At 42.4% G+C, this 14548-nt stretch overlaps 1 protein-coding gene across 22 annotated transcripts in view; it reads left to right on the top strand.

The window, feature by feature from the left end:
* camk2b1 (calcium/calmodulin-dependent protein kinase (CaM kinase) II beta 1) overlaps positions 1-14548 on the top strand; it is a 77112-nt gene that overhangs the window by 46032 nt on the left and 16532 nt on the right. For 4 of the 22 annotated variants that reach the window (XM_071483760.1, XM_071483747.1, XM_071483761.1 and 1 more), the window contains exons 13-15: positions 2786-2823; positions 9270-9338; positions 13695-13739. In XM_071483760.1, coding sequence (XP_071339861.1) covers positions 2786-2823; positions 9270-9338; positions 13695-13739 — 152 coding nt within the window. Of the gene's footprint in view, positions 1-2785; positions 2824-5022; positions 5056-9269; positions 9339-13694; positions 13740-14548 lie in introns of all 22 variants that reach the window. The other 18 variants (XM_071483762.1, XM_071483749.1, XM_071483763.1 and 15 more) reach the window with 7 other exon arrangements.

Here is a 14548-nt window from a genome sequence, read left to right as displayed (position 1 = left end):
TATTTCCCAAATGAATCCTGCTACTTTATTTTTTATGATGTAGCCCAGTGGTTCCCAACCTTTCCGACTCATCGCCCACTTGAAAATCTCAAAAATGTTGGTGGCCCACATTCAACCCATTACAATACGGAGGCCAAATAATTCCTTCTCAGAGCACTTTTTATTTTAATAACAACAATGGAGCATTCAGGACTAAACTGAAAGCAGAGGAAACACGTAGGAAACTCCACGGTCACTAACACAACATCTTAATTGTACTTTCTCTGAATTTTTCCTTTTAATTTCATGGGGATCACTCATCTGTCTCTTGACTCTCTTTCCTTTTCATTCTACTTGAAAGCTGTCCATTGTTATACTCCCAGTTTTTGCCATGGATGTAATCTTCCAGCGTCCAATCACACTGAAATAGCAAACCAGTATAAAAGGTGGCCCAGCCAGCGACAATATATGCAAGTTTGTATCATCTGCTTATTTCAGTCATAGACTTTAATACGCAGGAAAAAAAACAACAACAAAAGGAGTTTAGAAACATTTTAAATGGTTTATTAATAATTAATAAAATGCATTTATAATATATTTTTCTGGCAAAGTGGTACTTTTTTGCAAATGATTTGCCCACTTGCAATACCTTCGTGGCAATCTGGTGGGCCACCACCCACAGGTTGGGAGGCATTGATGTAGCCATGCTACTAAAGAACAGACAGATTATGGTTGTTCAGTCATAATGTAGGAATCTTCTCAGATAGGATGTCTTTAAATAATCTAATATATGCTTGTTGGCCCATGATGTAAAACAATAACACTCTTTAACAGTGACATCTCTTCCAATGTAGATTCTCTAGTTCACCAGTAAAAATATAAATATTAAAGAAATCTTTTATCTAAACATCCTTATATTATTCAGTAGTTACTTGCAATTCTGATATATCAGGGAGGAAAATAAATATAAGGCCATCAGTACAGAAAAAGATGTGTCTCTTCTCACCGTTCTTCTCCTGTGACGCAGGGAGATTTCTTCCCATATTAATCAATAATCTAACCTCTCCACCAATCACAATCAAGATCTCTTGTAAACTTTAAAAATTAAATAAAAAAATCAAATTTTACAATACAGTCCTGAGTGAGCTGTGGCATGTCCTCACTTTAGAAGAAGATTCGATGTCACGGTTGCAGAAACAGAACCGCAGAGAAATCAAATAACCATTTCTGTTAGAGATGTAAAGTAGCTGAACAGATCACCACCAAACCCTGTTACTCCCTGTGTGCCTGAACTTCTTTCCTTGTCAGTGGTTGGAGCTATATAATCTCAACCAGTCTGAGAGCTGTTTTTGTATCAACTTTTAAACGTTTAAAAATACACTCGTTTGCTCGTCGAATCTTGGCAACATCTGGTGTCTTGTTAGTGTTAATCCTGCGTCTACATCCTCACAGACACACCCACAGCACAGCCTCCACCGACACCAACATAGCAGAGAGCCTGGCTCTTATTCTGGAGGCGCCTGTGGCTGAACATGTATCTATCTAATGCGATGGGACCACCTTGCTGTCTGTGCTTTAGTGGTTCAGTCACGGTAAATACCCTGCGGACCGTCTTCTGTTGTCTTTTCCCACTGTTGGAAGGGATTATGGGTATTACACTCATCAGAGGGTTGTGTCTACGGTATCATTCTTTCCCTGCAACCCCCCCCCCACCCATCATTACCCTTCATTAGAGAGCAGACTGAAGACTAATCCTCCTTAAAGCCCCCACAGAGTTCTTTAAGGCAGGGCTTATTGTTGCCTCGCACAGCAAACATCTTTGTTTCGGCTTCCTCACAACATCCAGGGAACCTTGGCACAAGAATCAACGTGAAGCAATGAACTCTAGTTTTTATTTTCACTGACAAAGCATCAGATTCTAACCCTAAAGCAAGTGCTGTGTGCTTAAGACCGACTGGGGGAATGGATACGATGATGGGTCTTGGGTTAGGGCTAGCTCCGGTTATTTAGCACCAAACACCTTGAGACTGAGGTTGTACCCAGGTTGTACATCACTGTAATCTAATGGGCCTAGTGATTTTTAATTTCTTTACAGATTGAGTGATTGCATAATGAGCTCGGTTGTCTATTGATTGCTGGCAGGGAGAAGCAGTTGTTATTTTTAGAAGGTATCTTGGCTGCGCAGCATCACTAGCAGGAAAAACACGTGTGGATATCAACACTTATCAGTACCCGGTATTTGCATCATCTTATAACCTGGGTATCACCATTATTTGTGAGATTTTACACACCAGCTTGTTTTTAAAGGCCGGGAGCAACGGCTCAGTTAGACACAGATTTACAACCATGTCTGTACCTGAACAAAAGCCTCACGCAGGTTTAGCTAAAGCCAACTTCAGTGGAAGCACGTGCTGCTTTTGTGGGGAAAGTGGATCAGCGGGTTGTAGTGTGTAACTGACAGACAGATCAATTACTCACACCCATACCTAGTATCTAGTGACTTCTGGAGGTGGCAGCTGGAAAAGTTAAAGTACAATTGTAAAATACAGTTTGACCACTTTATCAGGAAGGTGCTGAGATGTCCCTACTCTTTCAGAATAAGAGCACCAAACAGTAGGTTCTTACTACAGGGTTCGGCAACAAACGTTATTTCACAAAGTCAAATGAATGTAATCTCTGAAGGCTTTAATGTAGGTTAAAGACACTGAGCATCAGTGACAAACAGTGAGTCATTGTTACTGTACTTCTCTATTTCTGCTCATGCTCACCTCTGACTGGGTATTCTTGCCTGTGCTTGTCATTGCAGCAGCTAAGACCTTGCTCAACAAAAAGGCAGATGTCAAGGTAAGGCTCATCACACTCCTCAGTCTTCCTCCCTCCTCTCTCTTCTTGACTCTACAGCCACAAACTCCCGTCTCTTCATCCTCTGCTGTTTCTCTCAGCTCCACTGTTCGCTTCTTTCCGGCTAACCTCACTTCTGCCAGCTGTAGCTGCCTTTTCTTAACAGCTGAATGTGCTTGTGTCTCATTAATTTTGTGTCTCGTGTAAGTCACGTGATGCTGGATGTTTCTGTTCAGTGTGGCGAATCATTTTGGGTGTTTAAAGTAAAGATATACACAGATCATTTTTGTAAAAGGACACAGCCCTACTCTGGGTACATATCTGTGGACACGTACATGTGTTTTTCATGTGTGTGCATGTTTCAGCCGCTTGCCAGTGCACAAGCCTCAAGTAGCACATCACTCTGAAAGCATCCTTTATTTTGATTTGGCATTATTTAGCTTATTGCCACCTCTCCATCTCCATTATTAAATGTAACCATCTGTCAGCCCCCCCCCCCTGTTCATTTTTCTCATCACTTCCTCTCCCTCTCATCCCTCTGTTTCCGTCTCTTCCTCCTCCTTTCAGTGCTTCCTTTTTCCTGCTCACCCCATCTGGTCTTTAACCCCACATCCCTGTTCATCCTTTAATGAAGATCTCTCACCATCCCACGCTTGTGCATACACACATGTTACAGCAACACATCCCACACACAGCTTCCATGAATGCGTCTGTGCATACGGCGTGCATGCTCGGCAGAGTGCGAAGTGTGGAATGTGGTGCATGTGCAGATGAACGCGTTTGCTTGTCAGCATTGCACACTGTGTCAGGTAGAGCCTTCACACCTGCACGTGGACACACAGGTGTGTGCTTCTGTGTGAGTGAGTGTGTGTGTGTGTGTGTGTGTGTGTGTGTGAAAACACACATTTGTTTGTCAGATTGGAAAGAGAATGAAAGCACAAATGAGGGTGTTAGCATGCTTTCACATAGTGTGCGTAAGCGTGGGTGTCTGAGTGTGTGGTTCGTTCATGTGTAGCTGTGTGTGTGTGTGTGTGTGTGTGTGTGCGTGTGCACACGAATGCCGCCCCCCCCCCCCCCCAGCAGGGAATGTGACTCCAGTTCCAGGAATAGCTGCCAGTCTGGACCCTGGAAACTCAGACGACAGAAATAGACGCTTACTTCCACTGCGGCGCACTCATCGCCTAGCAACAGGCTCCCTACACACTCGCCCCAAACCATTTCTAAAGGCGTCTCTTCTTCATTTGCTGCCATCCCTACTTCACTCCTTCCCTCCTTCTTCTCTTGTTTCTTTTCTTTTAACTTCCCTCCACATGTCCTTTCGTTGTCTTGGCGACTCCGACCTCCTCTCCTCGGCCTCTCCTCCTCCCTTTTCTTCCGCCGGTTCATTAATGCGTAATGGCACCTGACGTTTTTCAGCTGGAGCACCTGCTCGGTACAAATGTCTCTCTCTGGCGCTAACTACACACCACCGTCAACCCTGTCTGCTGCCAACTACTGCCTACAGAAGCCATTCAGCGTTTCATTCAGTGTTGTTACATTGATAACACACACTGTGTCTGTTCTTTGAGTTTTTCAAAGTTACTATATGTAGCTTCTTACACATCAACATGATGATGAGCTGCCATAAAACAATCCGACAGATTTGGTCTGAATTCATGAAATGTAACTGAACTGTAATATACAAATATTGAAACAGTCATGATTTTAAATTTAAAAAGAGTTCTGCGAGGATGCTTTAGTGTTCTGACAATAAATTTCCTTGTCTTGCTTCTCTGTTTTGCCCCCATCTTGCTCCTTGTTGCCCCGACTGCTCTGAATCTGTTGACAGAAGAAGAGTGGATCTGCCTCACACTCTTTTGTCCTTTCCCTGATGACCTCCACTTAAACCACTGCTTCATTCCTCTTTCTTGCACCTCCCTGCTTTCACAAAAACACTCTGAAATCTTATTTCTATGAGTTAAATTCTTGTCCTTCTCCTGCGAAGCCGTCTGGAAATGTCTGATCCTGCTTTTCTTTAAGGGTTGAAACCTGCATTTCCATCAAAGTGTTCACGTTTTGCTTTAAAGTGAAAGTTCTCTTTTGTTCTTTGTATCAGTACATTCACTTGTTGTCATTGGTCACTTTACTCCCCCACCCTCTTCTTCTACCATGCATATCTGTCCATCAATAAAATCCATCCATCCATCAATCGGCTGAGGACAGAAACGCAAGTCCAGCTCTACTGTCCAGTACATGGTGAGCATGCTATTTATGCATTTGCCCAGTCACTTCTCTTTTTGCTTGTAGACTCACCCGCTGGTTTTATCCACCTTTCCCCACCTTCACTCTATTTCATAGGTGGAGTCACTTCTCCCTCCTCTTTTCCTAAAGTATTAGTCTGTGATGAGGTGGTTTCTGATTCAAGGAACATTTTTGTTAAAACAGCAGGTGGTGGTTAGTTCCTCTCAAAGTGGGTCCAGCAAAAATCCATCCATCATTAACACAATGACAGAATGTATGACTATTTTGGTCCTTGGTTTCAAACTGTTTCTGTAATAAATCATCTAAAAGCATAAATCTCATCAGATAATTTGTGTCAGTTTAGGCGTCCTTGATGTGAAAGAATTTGAGAACCACTGATGTAGGCACAGGGGAATGATACTCTGTGATAAAGTTTGTATATAGGCAGCAGCAGCACCTTGTTAGGAATCAAGGAAACAGGGGTATTTAACATGAACAGTGCGGACTGTCATGGCACATAAAGAAAATTACAACATACTGTATAACCACAACTCATACTTCAGTCAATCAATCAGACTTTATTTGTACAGCGCTTTTCATACTAACAGTGCAACACAAAGTGTTTCACAGTATAAAAGCAATAAAACAACCCCCCACCCCTTCACTCACTCACTCACTCATCAATAAATGTAACAGTAATGAATAAAATAAGATAGAAAATGAAGACAACAATAACGGAATCTCAGGAGTTTGCACTGAGAGAATGGACAGAAGACGCCTGGCACAGGGTTGGCCCTTGCTGATGCACTGCCATTGGACTAACCCTGACATTATTCTGAAAATGTGATGGAGGCAGGATGTTACTCCAGGGATGCTGCTCCAGATCTGTCAGGGGCTCACTTTTAGAACAGAAACAGCACTTGTGCTTGTCGTTTTGATACAGAACGCTTTGGTCCTTCAAGACGATGCACGTACCTAAGATTAAGAAGCAGGAGTAAAAGTATGCGAAGGTGGGGGTGTCATTGCTCCTGGGTCCACATCAGCACATCACATTTTATAGAAATGCATTTTTTAGTTCAGGAAAGGGGATTTGACCTCTTGCTTGTTTTCCTCTCTTCTGACCTGATGAACTGTCTCCCTCTGACCCAGCATGCCCCCTTTTTTCTGTGCCCCCACCACCTCTTCTGCACCTCCTCCCCCTGCTCCTCCGTCTTCGTTCTTCCCGTGCACTAATTTCTTTGCCCGCTTGGGGAACCACCTGTGGATACTTGTAGCCACTTTCTCCTTCCTTCTTCTTACCAACATCATGAAATGGTGTGAACAGTGAAGATGTGTCAACGCTTCTCAACATCTGACATCTGTCGTTTGAACTGAATTACAATCACCGCGGTCCTGTTCTCAGTACGCCAATTGTCTCAGATGTTTGGCTTTGGACGTCAACAGTTGTCTCCACCACTGGCGAAGCTTTGGTCAGGGCTGCTGTCATCATGGGATTTTTTTTTTTTTTTTTCTAAATGCAAGTCGGTTATGCAAACACGCTTGACTAAGACAGCTCACCAGCTAATCGTTACTTTGATGAGGAATACGTTTCCTGCTGCTGCCTGTTCACAGTGGAGTGATGGCTGATGACGGCTTTGGTTGGTTTTATGTGTGCGTGAGTTTGGGTGTTTGTTTGGGCGCGGGTGTGTGGGAGTTTACTGTATATGTGTGAAATGTTTATATGTCAGCTTATTGTCAGCTTACACCAGCTTTTATTTTCATGGCTGTTTTGTGTGTGAATGCATTGTGTCAAGTCTTTGCACTTGTGTGTGTTGACGTATAAGCTCTCCTCTCCTCTTCTCTCCTCTCCTCTCCTCTCCTCTCCTCTCCTCTCCTCTCCTCTCCTCTCCTCTCCTTGAATAAGCCCAGTGGCTTACAAAATTCATGTTATGGTTAACATATACACCCACACACACATCCTACTTGACTTCATTTCCATCTTGCAAGTCAGTGTGTCAAACAGCAACCAACAGTCCGATTCACTGTCATTGCACAACTTCAACACCACTGGACCGGACAGTAATCAAACACTATTTGTTTAAACTGTGCTGCTTCCACAGTATCTGCAGGTCTTGCAGTAATGTTTATAATTATAGTTTTTGTAGGTGATTCTAGCAAAACGTGGCCTCAGTACTGCTCTTCCAGACCTCTGACCTTATAATGATTATTTATTTTTGAATTAGTTAATCATCCATTCATCCAGTTTCTGCTGCTTACCCAGGTCCTGGTCATGTGTTATGACTAATTAATGATATTACAGCTGAAACGATTAGTTGATAATAAGTTGACCGACAGAAAATCAGTGATTAATCATTCTGTAATTTTTCAAGTGCAAGGCTATTTAAACTGAACTCTACACTATTTTCTCAAATCTGAGAAATTCTTTCTTTTCTTTGTCATATGTCACAGTAAATACCCAAAGCAATCAATCAGTTAATCAAAAAATCAACGGATTAATTGTTATTGAAAACATTGAAATCATTAGTGCAGCCTTTAATTATATTGGGAATTGTTGTATTATAAGGAATATCCCAGCAAGTATTAACAAAAATGTAAAATGTTTTGAAACCTCGAGTTTGTAATTTGGTCGTTGACTCCTTGGTTTTTTGAAACCAGAAGAAACCATATTTGAATGAGAAGGTGGAGCTGACCTGCCCTGTACTTTATCCTGTTTGTCAGACAGGTCGTTGTGTGTGGTACAGTCTGTCAGTCACATGGTAGCCACGCCCTAATGCATCCCCTGCTTTATGGTCTATTTTCCTCTAAATGGGACCATAATTTAAAAAATGAAGATCATGTTGTATTGAAGAAGACTTGAAACTAGTGATTGAGAACTTAAACTCATTAGGAAAACATTTACTGAGGTAATCAATCAAGTCAGAAGTAGGGCCATTTTCCCATAGACTTCAATACAGTCTGACTTCTCTTTGCAGCCAGTGGAGTCGCCCCCTGATGGTCATTAGATGGAATGCAGCTTTAAGGCTCTTCCACATCGGCCTCACTTTTCAGACCCGGAGTCTACATCCATTTTTATATACGCTCTGCTTTCATACATACGAGTATTGAAGTGGTTCAAAAATGTCTCAAGGTTAACTTTGTGAAACCTTCACAAACCCCGTCCTTCTGAAATTTTATTGCCATTCCAGCAAGCAGAACATTTCTCACCTCTTTGCCAGATTTTTCTTTTCACATTCACACAATATGAAGGCTTAATGGAGCACAAAGTAATCCATGACTTCTGTTGACCTCTGTCACTGACTCCTAGAAACGGTTTAGGTGTAACAGTGTTACATGATTAACATTTATGTAAAGGAAGCCGACTTCTTAGAGTGAGTCACTTCCACACCAAGGACTCTGTGTCAAGCGAGCGTCTTTCAAAGCAGGATTACAAATAATGTCATGTAGATTCAATGCAAATATGATTATGATCGAGCTGAGCTATAAAGGACTGGCCGCTCTTTGATGTGTGGTCTTCAAAGGAGCATTTGATGGAGGCGTATAAAGGTGATTCATTATGGCCAAATGGCACAGTTGCGAAGCAGCGGATGTCACTGGTGACAACATGATGTCATCATTTTATCATCATTTTATCATCTCTTAATTCAATATTTTTAATACAGACCTATTGCAAGCTCAAACTGCAAACTTAAATGTAAACCCAGACCCTAAATCTGCCGTATGTTTTATGCAAATTACCAAAAAAGAAAAAAACAAACAAAGCTATCAGCATTGCCAAATGTTTCTTAATTTTATTTGACAAGTACACAGTAGAAACGCAGTAGAAAAACACTGTAATCTGGACAGTTCTGAAGAGACAGGGCAGGTTTTTAAATGTATCTTTCAGGATATAGGGCACCACAAACAAAACTCCATTAAACACTGTTGTGTTGGCATGGTGGGAGAATTATCAGAGATGTGTCAAAATCTCAGCATCATAAACTCAAAGTAACCTTCTTCTCAAACTCTGGTTTTCATTCTAACTGAAAAGACAAGTCCAAATCATAAAATAGCCCCTTGACCGAAGATGTAACTTCACTGTGGTTCTCACAAAGATCGGAGCAAGTGCATGTGCCACAACACACACACACACACACACACACAAATGCATGGACACACATTCACAAACCCACCTCTTGCTGTTGTTAACACTCTTGTTGTGTCTCCTCCCTTTCCTCTCCTTTCCTGCACAGCCCCAGACAAACAGCACCAAAAACAGCATAGTCACCAGCCCCAAAGGAAACATCCCTTCACCTGCTCTGGTATTTACCTCCTAACCCTCCCGTCACCTGTGTGTGTGTGTGTGTGTGTGTGTCCCACCGCCTCAGGACTCCTACTTCCTCCCTACCTCATACCCCTATTTCTTCACCTTCGTCTGGTTTTCCTCTCTGTCTCTTTGGTGGTTGACCTTAGCCTATCCACGGCGAGGGCCGCAGTGGTGGGGAAGGCCTTGCACCAGCAGGTGGTGTCAGGAAACATTTCCCCACAGCAGGTGGGGATGTTATGTGACTTGCACTCGGGTTGATATTGTGCTGCCGTGTCATTTTCAGTGTCGGTGAAAGTTTGTCAAACAGGAACAGACGGCCTATGCCTGCCGAGTCTGTCAGTGCGATTTACCCCCTCCTCCTGATTTATGCCTCTGTAGAGAAGCAGTTAGCATCAGAGACCAAAGGTCGGCAGATTGCCCTTGCAGCCAAACAGCACACTGGCTGATTTCAGATATGAATTCCTCCTCTTCTGTTGATGGTGTGAAAACCAGTGAAATCAGCTGATTGGCCTCAAGGGGAGTTTTCCAAGTTGCTTGTGTTCACTGACTGTTGCTCTTCTTGATCTGTGTGGACAGGACATTTGATGAGCCATTTACATTTCTCTGTGTATGTAGACACAGAAACTGATGCATTATTTCCAGTTATGTGCAGCAGCTCTCATTTATGAATCTGTTAGAGGGGCTTTATGTAAGTTTTATCTGCTGTCGAACGTGGTTTCTTGCCCGGGAGCAGGTGGTGGCGATAATTGTCACGTGGCAAGAGCTTTAGCTATTGTTGTGTTTACAAGACAAGAGGTTAGAATATGTCTCCTGTTCTGCACTATGTTTTCAACCTCTAATGTTGAACTGAGGGCAGACTGGGTGCTTTACAGGACAGGAGCTAACTTCAGTAGAAGAAAAGTAAAATGAGAGTTAACATTGCATGTTGCTTTCCACTGCTGGAGACAGCTCTTGGAGTGCACTGAACTCGCAACTTTTCTTCTAGACTGGTTAGTAAACACATGTTAATGCTAACGCTGGCTATGTAACGATAGGAAAAACTTACATATCGCTCCTTTAAAATGACATCACCCGCCAACCATACTTTTAATAAAGGACATATTCATGAGTCTGTATATTTTAACCCTAAAAACTTGTGTGGTTCTTATATAATAAAGATGTTTAGGTTTTACATTAATCTATATATTTTTAGTTTTTTTTTAATTTTCCCAAACAGCCACAATTTCCAGTCCATGCCGGGGCTGTAGTCCCTACTCACAGCTCCATCACCATGTGAGGGTCAAATAAACCTGCTGGCACTTGTACGGTCCTTGAAGTCAGCACATGCATTCAAACTCCAAATATCTGAATTATGTGCATAAGTCTATAGACATCACAGGAGAGCTGTAGCTATCAGTGACCTCTCTTTTTTTTAATTAGGCTCGAAGCTAAAGTCCTGAACCATTGCTGTGCAGGGTTAACCATCATTATCATTAACAGTTAGAGATTTCAACCTCTGATAAAACCAGTAAAGATAAGAATCCTCGCTCTGTTTTTCATGACATAAATGATCTGGTGTTGCATGAACGCTCTGCTAATCATTCAGGGTGAAGTGCTGCATGAGGTGACAGTTTCATAGCTTGTGCTCTTTTCTTTTTGCCAAACTGCCTCTCAGAGTTACTCCGGGCTGCTCTCTGGCATTTAAATAATTGAATTCGGATGAACATTTCAAAGCAGCAAGTTAGCTTTAGTTCTCTGATACCATCATGGTTCCTTTTTAAATTGTAATTGAAAAAAAGAGGTAAGGTTGCAAATGTAATTAAAAGGTTTACTTATTTTGAATTTGGATCATTGTTAAAGCAATTTTAGTTATTATTTCAACAAAAAGGATGAAAGAAGCTCATACTTCTATCCTGACTGTGAACACTGAATGGGCTCATGAAATCAAACCATTGCAACTGTGCTGCGGTAGTGAGTTGTATTTGCAAGGTTGTGAGAGCATAACGTTTGTTACACTGTTTTCTGTTAGACATTATTAAGCCAGAATAGCACATTATATCATTTCATTTATATAACCACACCAGTAACCATGCTCAGTCATAAGTCATAGGGTCATAGATGCCGCAGCAGTGATCTCACTAACTCAGACGTGAAACACAGCTGAGGACTTGGGCACGTTTGGGTTTGCTCCTTGACACTAAATATAGTTTTGTCAGACTGGCTTTACAAAGGTGCAGCTTAAGCTAATTACTTATATTGTTGATTTTTGAAGTGAAGTGAATACAACTGCTGTTGATCAGTGAGTCTGAGAGCTTACCCTTGTTATTCTGGGTTGTACCTGTCGATGGTGTGCGTTGATTGGCCTCTGTCCGGCACAGTGATCAGAACCAGTTGCTCCAAGCAGGGGAAAAGGCAAAATGTCAAACACGCTGACACACACACACACACACACACACGGTGCAACACGTGCAGCCGTATGAGTGTGTTTCTATCATAGACATGCTCACAGTTGTTCTTTTGAGTCTCAGTCTTTTTTCCCTGTGTGCATGCATGTGATGTTAGCTTTAGCACCACTCCACTCGATGCATGTGGAGATGCTACTTACAGAAGCATTTGATGGGAAGTTATACATGTATGTGCTTGAGAGTGTGCATGGAAGTGTGGGCACAGGAATGGAGCACAAGAGGCTTTTTTTTTTATCTTTGAAGTGAATAAAAAAGGAGTGGGAGGGTGGCTGTGTTCTCCGCTGTTGCTAAGGACTTGAGCTAGTTACTGTTTAGCAGTTTGGTACATTAACTCATTCGCTGCAGAGCTGCCAGGTCATGTAAAGACAGACTGCCGTTATGTCCATGACCTTAATCTTCTGACCTAAAAGCAGTTTAGTGTGCACATGTATTTGAATGGGGTTGTGGCTTTTTACATCACATAAGATGGTGTAAATGAAATCACTTAACTTAGCTTACCAGAACATCAGCGGCGTGAATGTAAGGTCAGCGATGATGTGTAACGGTCAAACCCTTCCCCCATCTGATGATATGATGCCACCAGCAGCCCCCTGCCCCAACCCCAACCCCTTCCCTCTAATCTGCAAACCCCAGGTACTTTGTTCTCACTCATCATTATCTCCCAAGTTGCCACTGCTGCCTTGTTGCCCTGGGTGACGGTTGCCCTGACAACACCTCCATTATCACCAGGGAGACAGCTGATGATTCGTCACAAAGGTGTCACAGGAAGTGATGACCAATGAATTTGTGATGGGGGTATGAATATGGGTGATGTTGGTGGTTTATTCTCATTTACTGTACATAAAGTGGAGAGAAGGAAGGAAATGTATCTGTCTCCATTCTGAATTATCAGCCACCAGTGCCAGCTGTATTGAAAGTGAGGGGTTGGTTTTAGCAGGAAGAAAAAACAAAACATGCAGAAGTTAAGAAGTTAATCTGCTAATCTTGCGGTGTGACTGAGCCAATTCTATGCACACAGTCGTGATAAACAGGCAAACAGCCATTTCAGACTGAATTTCTTGTAGAGAGGGATCCTGAACGGATGCCAGCGCTGCTCGCCTTTTCTCTTCAGACGAGTGTGAAGGAGCAGAACAGCCCGTCTCCATCTCGTGGGGGCATCTGAAGTCTTCCTGCTGGGTGTGCCACTGCTTTGTGAGATGTCAGGGCGAGTGTTTATCTTTGTTAGAGCATTTATATTGTATGAGCTTGAAGGTTTTATCTTCATTTGTCTGTCCCTTTCTTTTTACAGTTGATTGAGTACATATTTGCATCATGTAGGGCAAAGGAGGCATTTTAGCGTTATGCATGCACAGCGGGGCAGCGCAAAAAATAGGGGCTCCATGTTCAGCAAAACTCTGGATGGATTAAGGTTAAAGAAATGTCACAGCTATGATTGCAACTCTCTTTCCTTAGGCTGTGTACTTATTGTGTGTGTGTGTGTGTGTGTGTGTGTATGTGTATGTGTGTGCAAATTGCATGAGTGCTGATGTGCTCATGGCAGACACTTCAGCCTGAGTTTCAGTACTCTCTGTTCTTGGCCTGTGTGTGTGTGTGTGTGTGTGTGTGTGTGTGCTGCTCTGTGCATGTGCAGAGACTGACTCCAGATTACAGTTTTCAGCTCATCCACCCACTCTGTTGCTTTGGAGGATTCTTCCCTCTCTTTTCTGCCAACCTTAACAAGCACTTTCTCTTCATCCAACATTCATTGCACTCTTTCTTCCACTTTGTCCATTTTTTTGTACTTTGTCCGCCTTTATCGACTTGTATGTCAAAATCTTTTCTCTCTCCCCTTATTCTCTCCTTTCTCTCGTCTATTCCATGTTCCTCCATCTCTCCTCCTCCTCCTCCTCCTCCTCCTCCTCCTCCAGGAACCTCAGACAACCGTCATCCATAATCCAGTGGACGGGACAAAGGTATTCATCATTCCCCATTTCTGACTTGCTCTTTACACCTCTCTGTCATTCTCCTCCTCCTCCTCATCTTCTCCTGCCTTTTGACCCTACTTTTCATCATGCAACTGTTTGAGTGCACCATGGTTTTGGTTCAATAATGTGTATGTGCATATGTGTGTGTGTGTGTGTGTGTGTGTGTGTGTGTGTGTATTAACCTCCTTAGATAAATGACTTTATATCATAGCAAGTAGCGAGTCTTGCTTACCTTTTTAACCAGTGCCCCATTGACAAAAATGTGACTTACTTGTTCAGGCAGGGACAGAGTGGTAATATCACCAGATGAATCAATTAAAATAATCAAACAAAGACTCAACTGCTTGGATCTGAGCAAGTAAATTACCTAAATTGACATCTTGGTTACGTCAGTGTTCAGTAAAAACTTCCATAAGTATTTTTGAGAATTTTCCAATAAAGTTACGGTGTCCTTCAGTCACATGCTTCGTCCTCACTTTGCCTCTGTTCTCCACCTTTGTGCAGATCCAAGACTGTAGCTGTCAGAGAGATCTGATGTAGATAAAGATAATGTTTATTATTATTATTATTATTGATATTTATTTTGTTGTGTTATTATTGTCTGATTAGATTTTTGGTTGTGTGATGCAGTTAGTGTGAAAGTGTGTGTACCTGTGCATGACTTTGCAATAAGATTCCTTCCTCATAAGTATGACCAAGCATTTAGTGTGTGTGTGTGTGTGTGCGTGCGTGTGTGTGTGTGTGTGTGTGTGTGTGTGTGTGTGTGTATTTGTTCTAAAGCCAAACCCAGCGTCTGC

The sequence above is a fragment of the Trachinotus anak genome, unplaced genomic scaffold (assembly GCF_046630095.1).
Source record: "Trachinotus anak isolate AG129_WGS33_773 ecotype Australia unplaced genomic scaffold, CSIRO_AGI_Tana_v1 ptg000008l, whole genome shotgun sequence".
In the NCBI taxonomy this organism is placed as follows: Eukaryota; Metazoa; Chordata; class Actinopteri; order Carangiformes; family Carangidae; genus Trachinotus; species Trachinotus anak.
Note: the sequence above shows the minus strand (reverse complement) of the source record. Positions and strands in the feature narration are given on the sequence as shown.